This window comes from Falco punctatus (assembly GCF_963210335.1).
Source record: "Falco punctatus genome assembly, chromosome: 19".
NCBI lineage: Eukaryota > Metazoa > Chordata > Aves > Falconiformes > Falconidae > Falco > Falco punctatus.
The window spans coordinates 3,804,170-3,823,858 of record NC_137599.1 but is presented as its reverse complement, the minus strand read 5'-3'; the positions used below and the strand labels follow the sequence as shown (position 1 = coordinate 3,823,858).

Below are 19,689 nucleotides of genomic sequence, written 5' to 3'. Positions count from 1 at the left end.
AAAGGCGGCCCCTGCCCCCCGCCCCCCCCCAATCACAGTTGACTTTAAAGTGCTCGCCCTAAATAAGATACAGAGGTCATGTCTGCGCTATAGAATATATTATAAATTATACCATGCATCCATTAACAAAATATACAAAGCCAACAGAAATATATCTATCTTAAGCCTGAGCATACATTATCTAAACCCTAGTAAAAAGTAATCTAAAGAAAACAGCATTTCACACTTCACATTTCAATTTGCAATGAAGTGTCCTTTCCTCCATTTTAGTGTTTCGTTAGTGTATAGAACTCATCAACATGCTACGTACAAACGTACACACCGAAAGAACATGTGTCCTGCTGGGTGGTCCAGATCAACGCAGGTACCACACTACACTTAAGAGTTCCACCAGCTACTGCACTTCACCATCCTTTCCTCCTCCCTGTTCCAGAGAGGCATAAGCCAAAAAGTACTCAAAACAGTACACACAAGTTAATGTGGGGAAAAAAACAGCAGTTTCAAGTTACAGAAGGATCTTTATCTGGTCCACAGCAGACAGCTGTACTGGTGTACAGAGAGATGGGAAACACTGCAAAATAGTTCTACTGTATTTCAAAATAAACATTTAAGAGTATATCTTCCACAATCTATAAAAATAGGTTTAAAACAAAAATGGTATGATACATTTTTTTTTTTCCTTTAATTCTTTGAATGGTATCTTATCTCTAAGTGTATTACGTCTCTTAAAAAAATTACTACTACTGATCACCTGGTCAGTCACAATACTGCTACTTCTTCAGCTAATGTTGTGACAAAAGAGGAACACCTTAGTTCGAAGCAGCAGCACTACAAAATATTTTAGGATCAATGGTCTCTTACTGCAGCAAGGAAAAAAGTTTGCTTGGAAGTAAGAACGTAACCAACACTGCTGTCACCTTCAGAGGGACTGGACTCTGAAGAGTTATCTATGGATACACCACTGCACAGCAGCGTATGTAGTTCGTTTCTGATTCTTCAGAATCAAATCTCTCTCAGCACATTTAGAAGGGAATTCTTAGATTTCCAAATTAAATACGGGCATCTGAAGCAAAATCTTGTGAGAAACATGAATCCTACAGATGCGTCTATGGAAACACAGGAGCAGCTAGAACCATCACAAAAGACTGTACGTACACTTAAAAGTGCTTAAGTTAAATTATAGTTTGAAAAACGCATTAACTCACACAATCCCTACCTCAAGCACTCTTTCCATTCCTAAACATTACCAGAGTTTGTACTCCAGGTCTGAATTTCTACACATTCCTCCATTCTTCTATGTGATATTAACAGAGTAAGAGGTTTACACTATACTGAAAACAGTGGTCAAACTTTTTTTTTTTTTTACAAAAAGTCTGTGGAGATTCTTAGAAAGGCCTTTCCTACCCTTACACTCCATTTTTAACAGAATATTGTATGTGGGCTATATTTTCCCATTAGGCAGATGTTTTGCACAATTATTACTAGATGTGACTCAATTGCTGCTACAAAAAAAAAAATCACTTTCCTGATACTCATCAGTTTAACAGCGGTTACACTTTCAGACTTCTCAGAAGTTGTTTGATGGTTCAAGACTTCTTTTCATGTATGAGCAAACTTTTTCTTGTAAGAATCATTTGTAAGTTTTAAATCTATTACATTACTATCATGCATTGGACAAATCAATTACTAAATCATATCAGAAGAAACAACTTGCTAGTTGTGGGCATCTTTTGTAAATTAGGCAAGACTACATCTTACAGCAGCATCTTACATTGGTTCCTATTCCAAAGCTTGTTAAAAGTCAACAAAACAAGTTTCCAGCTGCCTAAAAAAACCCAAAAAAACCAACAACCCAAACCTCTTACACACAATAACAGGGGAAGTTTTCATTTGGGTGGAAGTTTAAGTAACCCTACAGGATTCCCTGATAATAGGATTCAGCATGAAATTAGAGACTTCAACACTACTCATTTAACTACGAGGTTCAAATAACAGTTGAAATTCTTCTGGTCTCCAATTTATGAGATGCTGTGACAAGCACTATTTGACATTTCCATGAAAAAAAAAAAAAAAAAAAAAGAAAAAAAAAAAAAAGGTCAAACGCTCAGAGAAAAGCCAAAGTTTTAGTCTCACTTCCAAACAGAAAGCAGCTGAGGAGCAGCCTGCTACTGTTGTAGTGTTTAACCAGAGTTTACCCAACGAAGACTACTCCTTTCTCCACCAGGAAGGTTCAGTATCTACTGCTGTACCAGTCGCTGTTACTGATCTGAAGCAATTCAGTTACCACGTGAACCATGTTATTGTTGTGTTTCTTCAGCAGGCGCAGGTTTAGCTGCCTGTCACAGAACCCCATCTCACACAGACTGGACAGAAGAGTGGCAGTGCGCTCTTCTGTAGCTGCAGGCTGCCAAAAACAAAAGATTGTAAGGTAAGCTATAAAAAGATAATTTGGTTTTGCCATTTGAAGCACTTGTCCTGCATTATACTGGGATGTAATTAAGGCACAGAGGCCCTTCTGCCCCCAATTAAGCTGTTTATGCTCACTTTCCAAGGTGAATTACCAGTCTCACATGACTATGAGACACACGCTTCCATCCCCATGGTATGGATTTCCCTATCTGCTGGTGGAGCAGCATACTTCAAATGGATGCAATGAAGCTTAACGTTTTACTGTTCCAAGAAGTCCTATAGAGGATAGTGATAAAACTATATGTATATGCTTTATAAACTTAAGGTTGACACCGTGAAACTCACACAGCATACACGACAGACATTTACCTGTTCTAGGACGGGTGGTCCAGCAAATAATGCTTTGTAGGCAGAAGCAGCAACGGACAAAGCTCCTTTAACTAGTTCTCCTGCAATGCTGCTTCCTTGAGGGTATCTGCAGAGAAGTCAGGGATTACTTTAGGGTCAGCAAAGCCACGTGTTTGTTTCACATGAAATGCAAGTCTGTCCCTATTAATGTGCCACCTGAGGTTTAGTTCTGGTTGGAGAGAACCACCTGTGATCCAAAGGAATCATTGCTGTTCAGGAATTGGAAGGATGCAGGAAGCTCATTCATTCTCACTTGAAACCTTCTCTTAAATAATGGGTTTATGCTAAAGCACATTAGTTTACTTTCATAACGTGGCCTTTTGTGAAGAATTTAGTATTCTCACCCAAAAGACTATTCATGAAAGTTGTGCACTGTGACACAATAGCTTCCGTTTGTCTTCTATCAATTCTTAAATCACTTAATATTCTGCCCAATGTTTTGTCTTAGTCCTCCAGTCTTAGTATCTTAAGGAGTTTGACTTAGTAGCTAAACTAACAAAATCCCTATTTTAAAAATCCTGAGATTTTTCCAGGAAAAAACCACAGAATTTTAGAAGGATTCAGCTTGGGCTCTTCATATACTTCCACATGCCAATTCTGCATCCTTTATATTTGTGTTTAAGTAGAAACTGAGATCTTATGAAGATATAGCATTATATAATTCAGCATACGTTTCCTTGAAGAAGGGAAGCCTTTCTCCAAACTACTGACTACATGAAAACTGTAAGCCAGTGCTTTTTCCTAGGTGCCTAATTTAGCAGTTCTCATTTTAAAACAGTATTTGTGAAGTTACAGCTTCAGTTTCATTACCTTGGGTATTCCGAGCACTTCTGTTTACTAGCTGGAAATTCAGAAGATCCTGGTCCACGACTGTCTTCACCGCTGGGTTCTGGAAGAGGAAGAAAAAATATCATGTCAACATGTCCAACTAATGAGAAGCTGAAGAGATGCAACACGTATGTAAATGGAAAGGAGTAGGATACAGTCCAAAATTAGTACTTTCAAGTTTAGTTATCCACACAAACTAGGTATACAGAATTCTCACTGCAATCAAAAAACTTCAGAAGTCATTTGGCTGATTAGTCAGCGAGTGTTTAACATGAGGTGAACTGCTGTCTGCACTCCCAGTGATTGTAACAGCTTAAATACATAGATCATTAATTCCAGAGCAAGGTAGTTTTCCAGATGCCTACAAATACTTCTGAGTATCCTCCCACTACCCCTAATGAATACATGCTCTTAATTGACCCACAAATCCAATTACTTCTTTAATCAAATCTTCTGTATAATAAGTTTCAACACTCAGAAACCCCTCACAATATTACTTGGCAGATTTCTGCTCTCCTCAAGAGTAACAAGACACTAAATCCAATACAAGACATAAGGAACAGGAAATAACAATAGCATGCACCCTTCATTACGTACTGTCAATACCTTCTCTTGTCTGATTATGGGGAGTGGAAGAGATATTCTCTGAAGCCGGTATGTTTGGTTCTTGGAAGATATGATTCTGATGAGATGCAAGATTCCTGAGAACATAAGGCAAAAGAGTTACTTTTACTACTTTCATCAAGTCTAAGTCAAGATCAACAGAGAAAATAAATGCTTCACATGCTTCCTTCTTTCCCTCTTTTGCACTCACCTCATCAAGTGAGTACAGGCTTTATAAAGAAGTTGCAGGATTCAGGATGTTCACTCCAGTATGAGACAACACTTATGTTGCAACAATTTCTGTTTGAACTTAAGCACAACACCCTGCAGACTCTACAGCAACACTAACAACCATTTTGCTCTCATCTGGGACACATACCTTTGTGTCTGTGGTAAGGTGTCCACAACCTCTGGGGTTAGTGGTACTACAGCCAGTGTTTGTGAAGTTGTCAAAATATCGTTGATGCTGTGGATCTGTGGCTGCCTCTCCCCTTCTGGATTTTCTGCTCCTGTTTCAGATTCTCCTGTCTTTTCCAAACTGGGCTGAGAAAGAGCCGAACTATACATAGACTCCCCTAAAGGACGACTGGTGTCAAAGCACTCGGGGAGAATAATGATATAATCCTCTGATGAAGCAGAAGAGCCTTGACTTTGAACATCATCTTTATCATCATCTTCCTCTTCATCAGAATTGCCAGTATCACTGCAGGGGCTTGCTCTCTCATCAGACAGGAGATGGTCCCCTAATGGCGGGGGGAGAGTAGTGAAGTATTATTCATACAAAATGCACAACTGTTAACAGCAAAGACAGTACTGTCCCAGGTACAAGAGGCAAGTTATTCAGAAATAGCCCTAAACCTCTGCTCCCAAGAGCAGTGGTGTAATTTTCTTTGTCTATTGGGGGTGGGGGTGTAGCGTGAAAAAGTAATAGATCTTACTGTTAAGTCTATGCAGATAGGCTGCTGCTATTAATGCTTATAACGAAAACAGGAAGAAGAGCTACACTGAGAACTTGAACAACAGGTTTTCAGCTCCTAAATTACACGCAGCAGTTCAATTACAGTTTGCATTACAGTTCAAAGCACTGACTTCAAGCTACACATACAAAATATGGAAGCACCAGCCACGCTTAACACATGAACACTTACTTGAATACCCGGTTTGAATTGAATACCAATCTTGAATAAAGATTAGAACCTTTATGTCTCAATTTCACTTTTTTCTTTTAAAGCAACTGTTAAACTAGCTGATTTCTCAGAGTATTTACACTAATTTTCTGATATGATTCTCTTGATCTAATGAGAATCAATTTCTTAGAACCGCATCAGACCTTTTTACACCAGCATTTTATTTTTTTTAGCCCTTACTACAGCTTTATCTTAAATTCAAACTTGTTTTACTTACCACGGTTATTTTCTGCCATTGCCTCTGACTGATGAATCTTTGTTTCCTTTTTGGAAGTGGAATTAGATTTTGTCCTAGGAGATTCTTTATTTGTCATGTTGCAGCTGAAAGTGTCTTGCAATGTTTGTAAAGAGCCTAATAAAACAATCAGGAAAAACAAATTAAAGGGGTATTGCCACCTGCAGCACAGAGCAAATTGTAGCCAATGTCTGACCGCAAAGCTAAAGACAGTACTTACTCTGGAGGATTTTCTTCTTCTGTGGGGGCTTATGGTCAGGTGCAGCATCCAGGGTCAGAGAGCGAATTACAGTTTCACAGACAAACTGCGTCCCACTCATATCTTCTTCCCCTTCTTCCTGGTTACATGGATGTTCAGCTTTCACTTTCACTATACAACTATCTGCAGGAAAGCAGGCTTCCGTCATTCCTTTGAAAGGGAGATGTAACAAATTATTTTAACACTGCAACAAGGAAATGTAAGTATAAGAAGAATTTTTTAGGCTAGCCAAGGCTAATGTTGACTCTATGTGTTAATTCTTTTTAAAAATTGAAAGATTTTTGAATTCAGTTCAAGTTGAATGTGAAAATAGTTGAAAAAGTATGGGGGCCACGCTTGAGGCATTGACTGTCTGAGTATAATCTAGTCTATAAAGGGCAAATTGTGAATTCTCCCAACAATTCTAGTGGCTGGACAAATCAAGAGAGCATTTGTACTTCTGAATTCTACATATATTATGCTCCCACCTCTACAATCAGAAAGCAGCATCAGACTACAGGTTTATGAGCCAAACAACTGTTTTTCCACAGAAGGGAAACACAGGAGGCTAGAATGCTTTTTAGACACCAAGTCTGCTGACTGCACAGAAATGACAATATTCTCCTCCCCTCACCCCCAAGCTCCTCACAACTAGTGCTTACCAGGCACCGGTTTAAATCCACTCCCCTCGTTCTCCTCCTCTATCTGACCTAAGCCAGGTTTCTCCAGCAAGGGGCTATCATGTGGCAAAGGGGACATACATGGAGTCATGTCTGAAAAACAAAGGTAGCAAGGATTGTTGACACTAAGGGAGTAGGAACCTTTCTTCCTCCAGGAGGCAACCTTGAGAAGTTCATCTTTTTTAAGGGATATTCTTCCAAGACTGAAGAAACCCAGTTATCTTATAAGGTAATTTGGTGAAATAAACAACTAGCTTTGCATTACACTGGCACTGGTTGAGCAAAGAAAACGGCAGCCTTCTTCAAATGTCTGGAATCATATGGTCTTGGGAATGTAAAAGCTGAAAAGAAGCCAAAACTGAAAACACAAAGGATAACTGTCTGCTAGAGACAGCACAGAGGATATGAGAAGCTTACCAACAGGAGTGTTGTGTGGCACTCGCTCCAATTCCTGCACAATATTGATGTCCAACAGCTCAAAGGACAGCAAATCCTACAGAAAAAACCCACCGTGCAGTTTTATCAACAAACCCTGAAATTTAATCCTATGCTGCACTTCCCAGCATCAGATCCCAGTAACTTACAAATAACCCCTGCTCTTTGTTACTCAGCATGATCTCAGACAGAGCAGTTTTCCCATAACGTACACCCACATCACACAACATGGTACACAAATTAGGGCAGCAAGTACTAAGTACTTGCAAGTACTTGTAAGCTAAGTACTCCCTTGTTAGGGGCCAGAGAAAGACCCAACTCTGTGACTCTTTGAGAATCTTAGCCTGTCCTGCACATACCTTCCACAGTGACAGTCCCTGATACTAATTCAGGAAAATATGTCTGCTATACAAAATGCAACATACTTTTCTTGAAAATATAGTGCCTATTTTTGAGCTCAGAAGCTTTTTATTTTTATGGATGCCTATGTACCTAGATATCAAACCCAATATGGTTTATCTCTACATGAATTTTAGCACTTTACCTGTGCAGTGAGGAGATCAACAGATGGGATATAAAATTCTCTCTCACTTGGCAGATTTTTGATCTTTAAAGGAATAGTTGGCAGAGGTATTTCAGCCTGCTCCATGATTTCACCCATCAGTTGAGCATCTGCTTCTGTCTTTAAGGAAGCGTCCTGCAAAAGTAAATAAATAAGATCCAAGAAGCCCCTTAGGCAGGCAGCAAATAAACAATTCCATCAAAAGTAAAGCCTGCACTTTGTGTATAATAACACAAGAAACTTGAAAGAGATTTAATTCAACTCACTTTAGAGCCAAAAGGACAAGATCGAACAGGGAGAAATCCTGCAGTGTTTCAGTTAAAAAAAAATAGTTGACAAATAGGGGCAACAGACTGATAACTAATCCCATGCCTGCCAAAAAATGACCGTTTTAGGACTTACTAATGAAATAAAAGTTGTGGGTTTTTTCTATTGAAAAATAAAAACTAGAAGCAAGCAACTCAAAGAAACCTCTAGAAATTAATATAGTTTGGGATGTCATTGCACCAAACAATATACATCGCTCCTTCTACTAGGCAATTCAGAACTGCCCAAAATCTCAGATGAGTGACTTGCCTGTTTGGTGCTGGAAGCTTTATCCTTCTGACAGGAATCAGAATTCTTCCAACTGCTTTCAAGATAGTCATTAGTTGAGGAGGGATCTACAACAATACTGCACCAGATCCTGGGCCCAAACTGTTCCCCTCTGTGTGACAGTCTCCAGTGAGAGGTGTAAGTTCCTTCTATATTAGGAGCCACAAACTCCACCGAAACAGTTCCCACTTGTCCCGATGGAAGGGATGGCACCAACACATCTTTTTTCTCAGCAGATGCCAAGGTCAGATTTCCCCACATAAGTTTCAGCTGAAACATACAACAGAAAAAAAGCAAAAGTTAACTTTGCAAGCTTCTCTGCAAACTACAGGCAGTAAAGAGCACTTAAAAGTTCCTCTGCCGAAAGGCCTTGCAGATAGCAGGCACGGAGAAGAGAGGCTGCTAGTAAATATTCTCGCATTAGTCACTATCACCACAAAGTAAGAAGATACGCCCATCTTTCAGCATGAACAGTCACAGAAGAAAGGTTTTTGAAGTCAGAAAAGCAACACACCTGTTGCAAACAAGGCTGAACTGGGACATTAAAACAGCACTGGAAGACATGTTTGGTGATGTTAATCTTGTTGTAAAGATTATTTAGACATCTTATTGCCCCAGAATTCCCAGCTTGTGAATTACAAGGCCAAATTAAATCCTAAATGAGTTCTGAGAGAGAATTCAGATTCCTAATGCATACAAGTATTATCTTCCAGAACTATTTTAGTGTGTAGAAGTAATAGCAAAGGCAAGATACCTTTGTGTCTGAGCTCCATTCCACATTGCCAGTATTTTTCATTCGCCAGTGTTTGATAAACTTTGTTCCTGGTTGCAAGCGAGTCCCATCTGGCAAATTCTCATCCACAAATACCGCACTTAGTGTTGGGACAATTGCTTGGAAGGGTTGACTAGGACTCCTAGAATTGGAAGGAGGTAAAAAACAAAAAATGTATCAAAAAAACACCAAAATGAGGAAGTCATTTAGCTGCTATTTCACTGGCTGAAAACAGAGAAGGCCATTTAGTGTGTCTTCTTCTATCTCTAGAAGTATTTCAAATTTCTAATGTTTTAGCTACTGTTTTCATCTTAAGTCTAAACACCACGTAGCAGTTTGCTTTCCTTTGCCCAAGGAACACAACACATCAAATCAACATTTGCTTATTTGGAAGATTATTATAATTACAAAACTCAGGCTGAACAGAGAAAAGTTCACTGTCCTTCACTTGATTTAGTCTAACAGCACTGTGGGCTATGCTATTCCCTTAGAGAATGAAGTCATTATCTTTATGATGTTGAATCAAAAAAGATTGTACTATAGTCTAATTGCTAGTGTCTTCTTTGGCCTTACAAGTGACATTTTTCAACAAGATACCACAGTTTTTGCCTGAAAGGGGCTCAAAAATCGATTTAATCCAAAGCTTGGCTGTTAATTTGAGCACACAAAGAGGAATGGTGAAGCAGCTAACACGCATGCCAACTTTAAGAGATCTAAAAGGAAGAATTGGTAACTAAATTAGCATCGGGTTTGTTCCTGTAATATGCCTGGTCATTAAAAAGGAAGCAAAGATAGCTATTTCAAGCTCCCTACAAATGTAAGTAACTGATTAATGTTAATTTGACATTTAAACACCCTAAGTATTTATTATTAGGGAAGAATTACAGAAAACTGAACTATAGAAGTTTTACACCTGTACATTCATAAAACCAGCGCGAATGGAAAATGCAAAGTGTCTGCCTGCAAAGGCTGCCGTTTCATGAGCCTCAGCCTAAGATCACATAAAAAGAAAAAAAAAGCACTGAACATAGGACACAGAATGTACTTGACTTTATGTAGACACATTTAATTTAGCAGGAAGATGCAGACTTTTTAAAAGTAGCAGTAATATTAATCCACACTGTAGGCGCATGCATGCATATATCCGTAATCCTAGGCATTCACCTTCCTCCCAAATCTACCTAAATCTTTGTTTCTGGTAATAGCCATCAGCTACTTTTTTTCTTCTCCTGCTCTCCTCCCAGCTGAAAACAGTAGAAGACCCGACCTTGCAAATTGCATTTAGACAGAACTCTCTCAAGGTCCAACAACAAATAATACTTTAAATGAATAATTTCATAACCTTCCTCTAGTTACACTTTAGCTTGGTCTCATCATGAAAGATCAGACAGCACAACTAAGAAATGCTCTGCTAACATCATCTCTTACAGGAAGGTATTAGGTTGGAGGCTCTCAGATTTCACAGTAGGTGAGCCGCTAGTTTCCAATACATGGACCGAGTTCCACAGATGAATTTTCCTGTGCAATTTTAGCTGCTTTTTGAGCTCTCGGACCTCTGCCTTTCGCTGTTTCTTCTCCGCTCGTAATCTTTGCTTTTCTGCCTTCAGAAATCTTTTGTCCATCTGTTTCTGAAGCCTGCAAAAAGAATAAGACACTCTGTTACGATACATTAAATTGATTAGAATTTAGCTTTAGCCAGCACAGTCTTAGTCTCAAAGGGAACACTAAGGAAATGTCTCATACTTCTATGTTGTATTTTAAAATTTTAAATTATTTTAAAAGAACATCTTCATAGTTCCTTGTGAAGATATTTTGAGTGGCCCCGTGAAAAAGCAAACTTAAAGGCAGATTAGAGTATACTCTCAAAAAAAAGCAAGCTCTCAAAGTTTGCTACCCAGCTATGACATGAGATTTGTTTTTTCTACTTCGTTATTAAAAACACTAAGAGTTATGACTTAGGCCACTCAGAAGTGTATAGCTACTTTTAGCTACTCACAATGAAGTTTGAGTACCATTTCCATTTCTTGTCATCTTTAAATCTAACATAAAAGCTGAACGTCAACCCCAATACAGGTGTTTCCACTTTGCTATCAGGATCATCTTGTCAGGTATTGACAGGTGCCACCATTTACCTAACTTGCTCCAGAGTAGCAGGCAGGCGAGGTGAGCACTCAGCAAGGCTGTAATTCTCAGCAATACACAGCACAGGTCTTCTCAGCTTTAACAAAACATGATTAGGATCATGTGCATACGTTCCTGCTTCACACTGTTCACAGATACTGTAGGCTGGACAAAGGCTGTAAAGAAGAAAAGGCAGAAGGGTACCAAAAGGCAAAGAATCAGTGCAGTAGAAAAAGACATGGAAGGATAATTAATCCTTACATTTCTGCAGATAAACAGCCCTGTACCATCCTACCATTGTAAGCAGTGCCTGAGCGAAAGAGAAGCTGGTTCTCTCACTTATACATCAATATTTGCAGCCATCTGGAATATCTAGATCAGTATCTTTCTTGCCAGCACAGTTCCTACTTCCTTCTTGAGTACACATTGAAAGAAACAGATGCTTCCTTTACCCCAAGTGATTAACAATTGTTGCTATAAAGGATAAAACATACCGAATTCCAATGCCAGAGACAGCATCATACTTATGAAAATACAGAGGATAAGTAAACTGAAGTATTCAGGGAAGCAAAGCAGATTGGTCCTGCAGGAACAGGACTAGTAAAAAACAGACTGTCATCTCCTGACAGCAAGAAAAACAAACATCCACTGCTGCTGCTTAGTCCTAAAATACTTAGCTTTACAGCAATTGCCTCATTCAAATAAAACCCTCACTTTTGACACCTCACTTAAGACACTCATTAGAACTTATTTCATATTATTAAACTGACAGTAGCGAGATCGTTAAAAAAAGGCATGACCTGCTGTAGTTTCATTGACTGTCGGAACTAAATGAAGGACTACTATAAACTGGTGATTATATATTTTGCTTTTTTTTTTGTTTAGTTAACGAACAAAACATTTTCCTTTACTGCATGTTATATGCAAAAAAGGTAAAGAGCGTTTAAGAATACAGCAAGTGTTATCAAGTTCTCTCACTTTAACAATCATGTTTTCTCAAAATAGCATTAACGTCGCTCTTATGCAGATAAGTTCTAGCCACCACAGCAGAGAACATAAGCTGTTTGTGAGACACACTAGATGTTCTGGAATGTACAGCATGCTGCTGATTAGAAGTCTGCAACACCAAGACAGTTGCTCAGACTCGCTCATGTACCCTACATCTTAGGTTTCCCGCACTCCCACCCCTCATATTCTACCTGCACTGGTAGCGAACTCCAACAATTCGGGCCTGGCAGTTGCAGCAGGAGATCAGCCAGTCACACTGGTTGCCATTCCCCAACTGGCTCTCTGAAGTTGCAGGTGCTGCTGCAATAGAGCTCTCAGAAATATCTGGAGGCTGATTGTGATGAACAAGCTTCGCATACAGCTTTTGCTCCAGTTTCTCAACAGTTTCCTTAACTACTTGTTCCCTGAACTGGAAAAAAAAAAAAACAAAAAAAATAAAGTACTCATGGACAAGACTCACCTATGCAGCAAACCAAAATTGGATTACACCGTCTCAAATCTCCCAATCTGTAAGTCACAAAAGCAGTTCAGCATCCACTTCCCATCCCCCCAGCACATTCCAGATGAAATTAAACAAGTGTCACATTCCTCAAAGGATTTGTATTTTACAAAATACAAGCCCATAGCTTTAACAAGGCAAATTAAAAATCATATACTCATGCTTACAATATTAAGGTTCTTCTTCCCTAATCTTACACAAAGGGAAGGAAACTAATTAACACAACTCCAAACACACCCCTGTGGAGTCCCTATCATTAAGTCCTGATTTTGTTCACCAGGGATATTTTAAATACAACCATTAAGTTCCCATATCTTTTGTTTGTATAAAGAGGTGGCAAAGGAAGGGAGATTCTAGAAAAAAACCACCCAACAACTTAAAAACAAATGCATACACTCTTGTACGTTGTACCTTTTAGTTTCAAGAGCTCACTAGCTAATTAATTCTTAGCACTTGCATCTAACTGCTTCTTAGGTGATGTTTATTAGCTGTTAAAAACAAGTTAACAACCACATTTTATTAACCTGTATGTTATACTCAAGGATCTCCTGAAAGAATTTTCTTAAACTGAACAATCAAGAAAAGCAAGGTCATCAAATGCTGTGCTTCAAATCTCAGGAAACCTTAAGTATTACCCTCCTGAAACTGGTCAAACAAGAGTCTCCAACAGCAACACCGTATTTCACACTCTTTCATGCTGTGCCCTGAATTTCCTATGACTATCTGGAGTGCAACAAGGATTCTACCATGGGAGCTACTTAAAACTACACTCAAACTAGTCAGGTGCACAAACCAAACAATCCACTTTTTTTTTTTTAAGGTAACACCTATACTGTACAGCCATAGTCAGACACCTAGTTTCCATTCACCACCACAAAGGCAGAGTGATTAGATACCTAAATGCCCTTTTAAGATCCTCACAAGATCTCACAAGTACTAAGAGCAAGAGTGATCAGATGTACAGAATCTTTTCTATCCACAGCCTCCCTTCAGAATTCAAAAGTTCAGAAGAAAATACACTTACTGTTTCCAAGTAGCTAGTGAACCATTCTGGAGGATTTTCATTTGTTCTTCCAGTTCTAGTGTGATTTAACTTTTCCTGAGGAAAAAAAACGCGGAACAAACACACCACAAAAATGAGTCACAAACCTTAAGTATGCAAAGCTGCAAAAAAACTTCAATACAGCAAGTTAACCCCCTTTCAAACAGCTCTCAAGAATCTTTACAAAAAAAGATTAAGTACTTCAGAAAAGTTGCAGTAGAAAAGCAACACAAGGAAGCCACTGACATTTTCCTGAAAGATTTCTGCCTTATTAGCATTTGAGTGTAATTACACATCAATGCTAAAGAAATCAGGACAACCAGATGCTACTAGATGACAGTCAGGGCTTCAGGAGGCCAATTACTTTGTTTATCAAAATACTTAAGAGTGGTCAACATGAAAGAATCTGTATTTCTAAATGCAGCATCAAAATATCCTCTTGAAGACATTCAAACAATTTTGTGAGCTTCAATGGGTGCAGGTAGCTGAAAATGAAGACCAACTTCTGAAGTCAGAGTTTTTCTGTATGGGTTAAAATGACAGTCTATAAAGTGAATTACACTTACAAATTGTTTTAATGAATATATATTCCAGCTCTACATCCTACCTGAATTGTCAGCTCCGTCTCATTTTTTAAATCTTCCTCTAACCCCTCAGCTAGCACAGAGTAGTGCAAAAGAGGTTTCTTCTCATCTTTATCAAGTGTCATCTTTCCTGTCACAGTTTTTTCATGTGGATGCAAAGAACAATACGAGGCTTCTTTCAGAGAAGAGCTGTCTTCATACACATTCATCTGAAGTTGATTTCCTTGTTTAACTGCAATCTGAATAAACATTACATACATACACCATGTTTAGTCCACTTACAACTAACATACAAAATCCTGTAAAAATACAGAACTACACTACACTGGAGAGGCTGGGAAAAGACTAACACAAAAAGAAAAACTGAGTGAAATGCCAAGGTATATTCAGCTGATATTTTATTCTGCCTTTCTTAAAGGTTACTTTATATGCTTATAAAGGTTACTAATACGCTTATTAAAAAGTTTATTATAAGCAAAAGGATAATTATGTAGATTTTCTACAGGAATTTTTCAGTCTACAATAAAAGCTGCTTGTATTAGCCAGTAAACAATACAGATTCTGTCCAGGAACTTACAGTCAATTTGAATTTACGATCATTACCAGATTTAACATTCAAACCACGAGCCAAAAGTTCTGAAAGCAGCAATATTGTACAACCAAAATTTAAAGGAATACAATTCTTATTTTGTCCAAGTGTAACTAAGCATTGATATCAATTAAAGCTTTAATGATGTACTCTCTGGCAATAAAGTCAACGTGGCAAGACTTTTAAAAGGATCCCTTTAGGTCCCATGACAGCCCAGTACCTCCAAACATGGGATTACTGTTTAAGCATTTGAGATAGCCAGATGAACTGGCTGCTCAGGGCCCTGAATCACAAGTGCCTAATCAACTAATTTATACAAATCAAGTTTAGACTGGATGGAAAAAAATCATAGAAAAACATTCAAGCTAGTGTACAAAGCCAGAAAACGGAACTATTTTATTGCCACGGACCAGGTAATGCTGGTTTTTTCTCAGCTACACCAATCTGAATTGGAGAAGGATGAACTTATCAGGGAAAATTCAGAGAGCATTTACCTTCAGAGCTTCTTCATATTCCTCTAAAGAAAAAGGGAAAGAAATGTGATTTTTCCACTATCAAACAAAAGTTTTAAGTTTAGAACACACTATTCAGGGACCCTTACGTCAAGAAGTGTCTCCCATACCATCTGTAAATTCTTTTAATATACAGCTACTGAAAAAAGTAGTCACATGTATGCCAACAAGCAAACGTATTTACAGCCTAGAGACTTAACATTCCATGAATTTAGTCATTTCCAATTTGATCCACTTCGTGGATCAAAGACTCATTCCTTTGGGAGGAATTTGATGCCAAATCATACGTAAAATCCAAAAATCAAGCATTCTCAACTCTTCTCCAAAAACACGAACAACAGTTACGGTCTGTTTACTGATTTTATTTCAATAAAGCAGCAACTCACCTTTGCTATTCACAGAGACCTGCAAAGAGAAAAAAACAGTGAGTTATAGCTACTGAGACATTTTTGCAATTCTCTTACAATCTCTTCAAATAAGCACACTTTCAGAATACACAGTTATTCAGTTTCCAAAATACCACTCCTTCAAATATTTCTTATTGCTCCTGCTTTTAATCAATCAATGCTGTGGTACTCTGGAGTAGACCATGTTCTCTACTAGATTTGCACAATAAGCAAGGTCTCTAGCAGCTGCCAGCATCCAGACCAAGTGTGGTCTCATCTGCTGGAAGGAAGCTGGCACCAGTACCACTGGGTTTGCTACACAAGTACAAAGAGGTTGGAACCAGTTGCTTGTAACACCCAACAAACTAACGGTTCAGTGTCCTACAATTTAAACACAAGCCAAGCCTATCTTCTACAGATGCTCATTTATCAATTTTGCACACAGAATTTACTAATACAAGCAGCTATTTAATCACTACAGCTTTGCACAATCCTGAATGATGTTCATTCTGTTAGCATTCAGAAAGGATCTTTAAAGGATGCACCTATGTATTTATATAGATACAGGCTGGAAAACAAATCTCCCAAAATGTGGCTGGAAACATCCTGACATGTCCCCTTGGGGGGGAAAAAAATAATTTAAAAAAGAGCCCCGTCTCTGCAATTTAGTAGAGCTACAAACCAAGTAGCGGAACACAGAGCTTGCAAAAACTACATTCCATCTGAGAGCTACATTCTACTCTAAATCTCTAGATAAATAGAATATGAAAGGATGAGTTTATGCCAAGCAGGAAGTTACTCAACAAGGACAACTAGAAGTATACACCAATTTGTTTTCTGAGTCAGTAATCTGCTTGGAGATTATAGCATTTACATAAAACAAGCAGAGGATTTGAGCAGACCAGATCACTGAACTAAACACATGCTAATGACAGGGGACCTACATTTTTCCAAGGAAGGAGTGTAGATTGAAGAGACAAGGGTTTACCATGGCTGCAAACACAAACAGTAACAACTACCTTATTCTTATGAAAAATAAAAAAGTCCCTTAACTGAAGCATGCTTCCCTTAGAGCACACAGAACCACTGGCTGTTTCTGCGGTGTGGGAAAAAGAAAGGCAGTAGCTTCTAAAAAAACATTTTAAACTAAATATGCTACATTAAGAGTGAAACCACGAGACTAACGGCTATTTTCTTATCAAAGGGGGAAAAAAAATCACCTCTGATCTGCATAATAGACACACCTGAAGGACCCATTACATATTATCAAGAAGCAGAAAGGTTCACACCAGTCACTTTGGTAGAGCTGTTGGAAGGGTGGGGTAGCAGGTATTTTACCTCATCATTATCTTCATCAATATATTTGATCTGAATGTTGTCCAGGTCAAATGAAACTTTAACCTGTAAAGAAAAAAAAAGGACACAAAACCACAATGAGGCAGGACTACAGATGTTTTCAATTAATCCTGATCATTAATAGAGAAAAATGTTTTAACCCTTCCACCCCTCCCTTCAGTTTCTCAGTTGAAATAAACACTGTTTTACAAAATCCATTCTTCTGGAGTTGAACAACTCTCCCCAGTACCTTGTCTCCAACATTTACTAACTTTCTAGACTGAAAAAAATCTTTTCTTTCATGTCTCACCTTCCCTAGTTAATGTTTACCCCAAACTAAATAATAATAACCTTTCCATTATAAGAGGACTATTAACTCAGGGTTAATGAACTCAGTCATGGTAAACACTGCACTATACAAAGGCTAAAGCCAACAATGACTAGATGCTAACTTTTACATTAAAGAAACAACCAGGAACAGTTCACACAGGTGCTCAGCCTTTTTTCCACAAACCTATTTGTGTTTTGAGCAACTAGGATTAATTCAAGTACTAAAAAGAGTGCAGTATCTCATTCTAACACCCACTGGCTGATGCACTGTACATCAACGTAAAAATCCATTACAGAGATCGGAATTAAGAGAATAAAGCTGAGCAGCTATTTTGTGTCTTGCATTGGGAGAACAGAATGAAGAGCATTAAACAAACCATAAGTGAAAGCAATTATTTCCCTACATTGAGTAACAGTCTTTGAGGCTCACATGCGTTTTTGCATCATTTACTTACACAAGCTGTATTTTTCTCAACAGAGACTCTGAAAAACTGATATATCCAAGACACATTCTCCTAGCCGGGACCTAAGAGAAGAACACCAGCAGCCTTAGAAGACAGCAGATGGCTGGGACTTCCATGGCACCACAAGAGCACACATTCTGCAATGAACGTGCTACAGGCTGGGTCTTCTGGTGATATACCCCAAATTAATTTTGGGAGCGCAGCGAGAGAATCAACTCAGCTTGTCAAAAACCTGTGGTCTGTATCTACATCACCTATACCCCACACCGTTACCCTAAAATTCAGGCTAGAACCAGAGATCAGGTTATCCCTTATAAACACCACACAGATTTAATAAGATATTAAAACATAGGCAAGACACAGTTTAACTGACACTAATTTGAGGTAGTAACTCACACAGTATAGTGCAGAAACACCGGTGGTACTACCTTGGTCAGAGAAACATTATGGTAATAGAACACCACACCTTGAACAAACACACTCTCTGCGACTAATTAAGGGCAACACCGCGCATACACAGCAATCTGCTTCCAGCTTTGATATAAGTAGGATTTTGACTAGTTCAGACATTCCCGCAGGGTCTACTTGCCCCAAAGTATTTTAAGCCTGCAGTAGCGCCTCTTCTAGAAGACTGAAATGCAATGACTGAAGATGATGCAGTTCAAACTTTGAATCTGAGTAACTCACAATGCAATAACCTCCTACAAAGTACACTCAGCCACAATAAGAACTAAAAGAGAAAATAAAATATTGGCAAGATCTCCTAAGATACAACTTGGAGTTGGATTAAAAAAAAAAAGCCAGAACAGCTGCAACATAATCATCATCACCACCACCGCGGCTTATCTTACCACAAAATCTGAACCTCAGCCAATACAGGAATTTGCACTAACTGGAAATAAACATCCAAACAAAACCTCTTCAGTGTACCATGGGCATGACGTACAGACCTTCATAAGCGACTGGCTCGCGGACAAAACCAGTTATATCTAAACTAGCACACACAAGGCACCAGGAGGCAAGAAACCAAAAACATACTGGTGGTTCAGAAACCTAGAGAGCAAAGCCAAATCTTCAGGAAAATGGTCTACAAGCAACAGCAGAGTATTACTTCACTTTATCTACTTTAAGGGGTAAAATGATGGAAGATAAGAGACACAGAGGGCACTTTGTAGGGCTACAGTAGCAAAACCAACTATCTGTAACTGTGGGCAAGAGCAAAGCACGCAGCTAAGGCCACCTGCTCACGCAGAACAAGCGTCCCACAAGCAGCTGTACCCAAACCAGTCTTTCCACACCACTCTAAGGAAATAACAACAGTAAAAGTTACTGTCAAGGCTAACAGAAAACCTGAGACCGCAGCAGCACACAAAGCTGGCTCTAACAGCCTGCACAATGGCTGACACGGCTTTCGCAGGCGAGAGAGACGCTGCTTGGGCCCTGGGACCGGCGCTGACGCTCCCGGCGCCCCAGCGAGGGCCCCCGCGGCCGGGCACGGCGGGGCGGGCCGCGCTCACCATGGCCTCCACATCCGCCCACGTCGTGTGCGCCGAGTCGGACACCAGGAAGCTCTGGGTCTCCCCGCGGCAGCTGACACGCAGGTTCACCTGCGGCTCCATGCCGCGCTCCCGAGCGGCCCACGGCAGCCCTGTCAGGAGGCCCGACGATCCTAACATGGCGGCCCGAGCGCGGCCAGCCCCGTGCGCTCCGCGCGGCACTACTGGCGGCCGCGCCTGCCATTCATCCTTCTTCCCGCCCTGATTGGTCGGCGGGGGCGGACCCAAACACTGTGGGATCACAACAATAAACAGAGCCGGAGAGCGCGGAAGCGCGGGCGCGGCGCGGCGCCAGCAGACACGAACTTCCGG

The 19,689-nt window shown here is 39.5% G+C and overlaps 1 protein-coding gene across 4 annotated transcripts; it reads right to left on the bottom strand.

Annotated features, from left to right (window-relative positions):
• Window positions 1–76: 76 nt before the first annotated feature.
• Window positions 77–19,627, bottom strand: NBR1 (NBR1 autophagy cargo receptor). Of its 4 annotated transcripts, none has more exons than XM_080369860.1 (21): window positions 19,339–19,627; window positions 17,031–17,093; window positions 15,693–15,711; window positions 15,289–15,311; window positions 14,229–14,444; window positions 13,604–13,678; window positions 12,272–12,489; window positions 11,084–11,248; window positions 10,380–10,586; window positions 8,934–9,093; window positions 8,162–8,449; window positions 7,568–7,720; window positions 7,006–7,081; window positions 6,571–6,681; window positions 5,891–6,079; window positions 5,653–5,787; window positions 4,628–4,991; window positions 4,243–4,346; window positions 3,628–3,706; window positions 2,779–2,884; window positions 77–2,404 (listed from the first exon to the last, which is right to left on the bottom strand). In XM_080369860.1, exons 1-21 carry the CDS (start codon window positions 19,495–19,497, stop codon window positions 2,231–2,233), a joined length of 3,084 nt encoding a protein of 1,027 aa, XP_080225986.1. In that variant the 5' UTR covers window positions 19,498–19,627; the 3' UTR covers window positions 77–2,230. The 4 variants fall into 4 exon arrangements, with proteins under 4 accessions (XP_080225986.1, XP_080225987.1, XP_080225988.1 ...); XM_080369861.1 differs by having other exon boundaries at window positions 4,252–4,346; XM_080369862.1 differs by having other exon boundaries at window positions 5,891–6,052.
• Between the last annotated feature and the right edge of the window lie 62 nt (window positions 19,628–19,689).

Excerpts from the sequence above, each read along its gene's own strand:
- NBR1 (XM_080369860.1), bottom strand. The coding sequence starts at position 19,497 with ATGTTAGGATCGTCGGGCCTCCTGACAGGGCTGCCGTGGGCCGCTCGG. Across the intron at positions 5,788-5,890 it reads GAAGAAGAAAATCCTCCAGA|GCTCTTTACAAACATTGCAA; the intron begins GTAAGTACTGTC and ends TTGTTTTATTAG. Across the intron at positions 4,992-5,652 it reads AATGGCAGAAAATAACCGTG|GGGACCATCTCCTGTCTGAT; the intron begins GTAAGTAAAACA and ends CCCCGCCATTAG.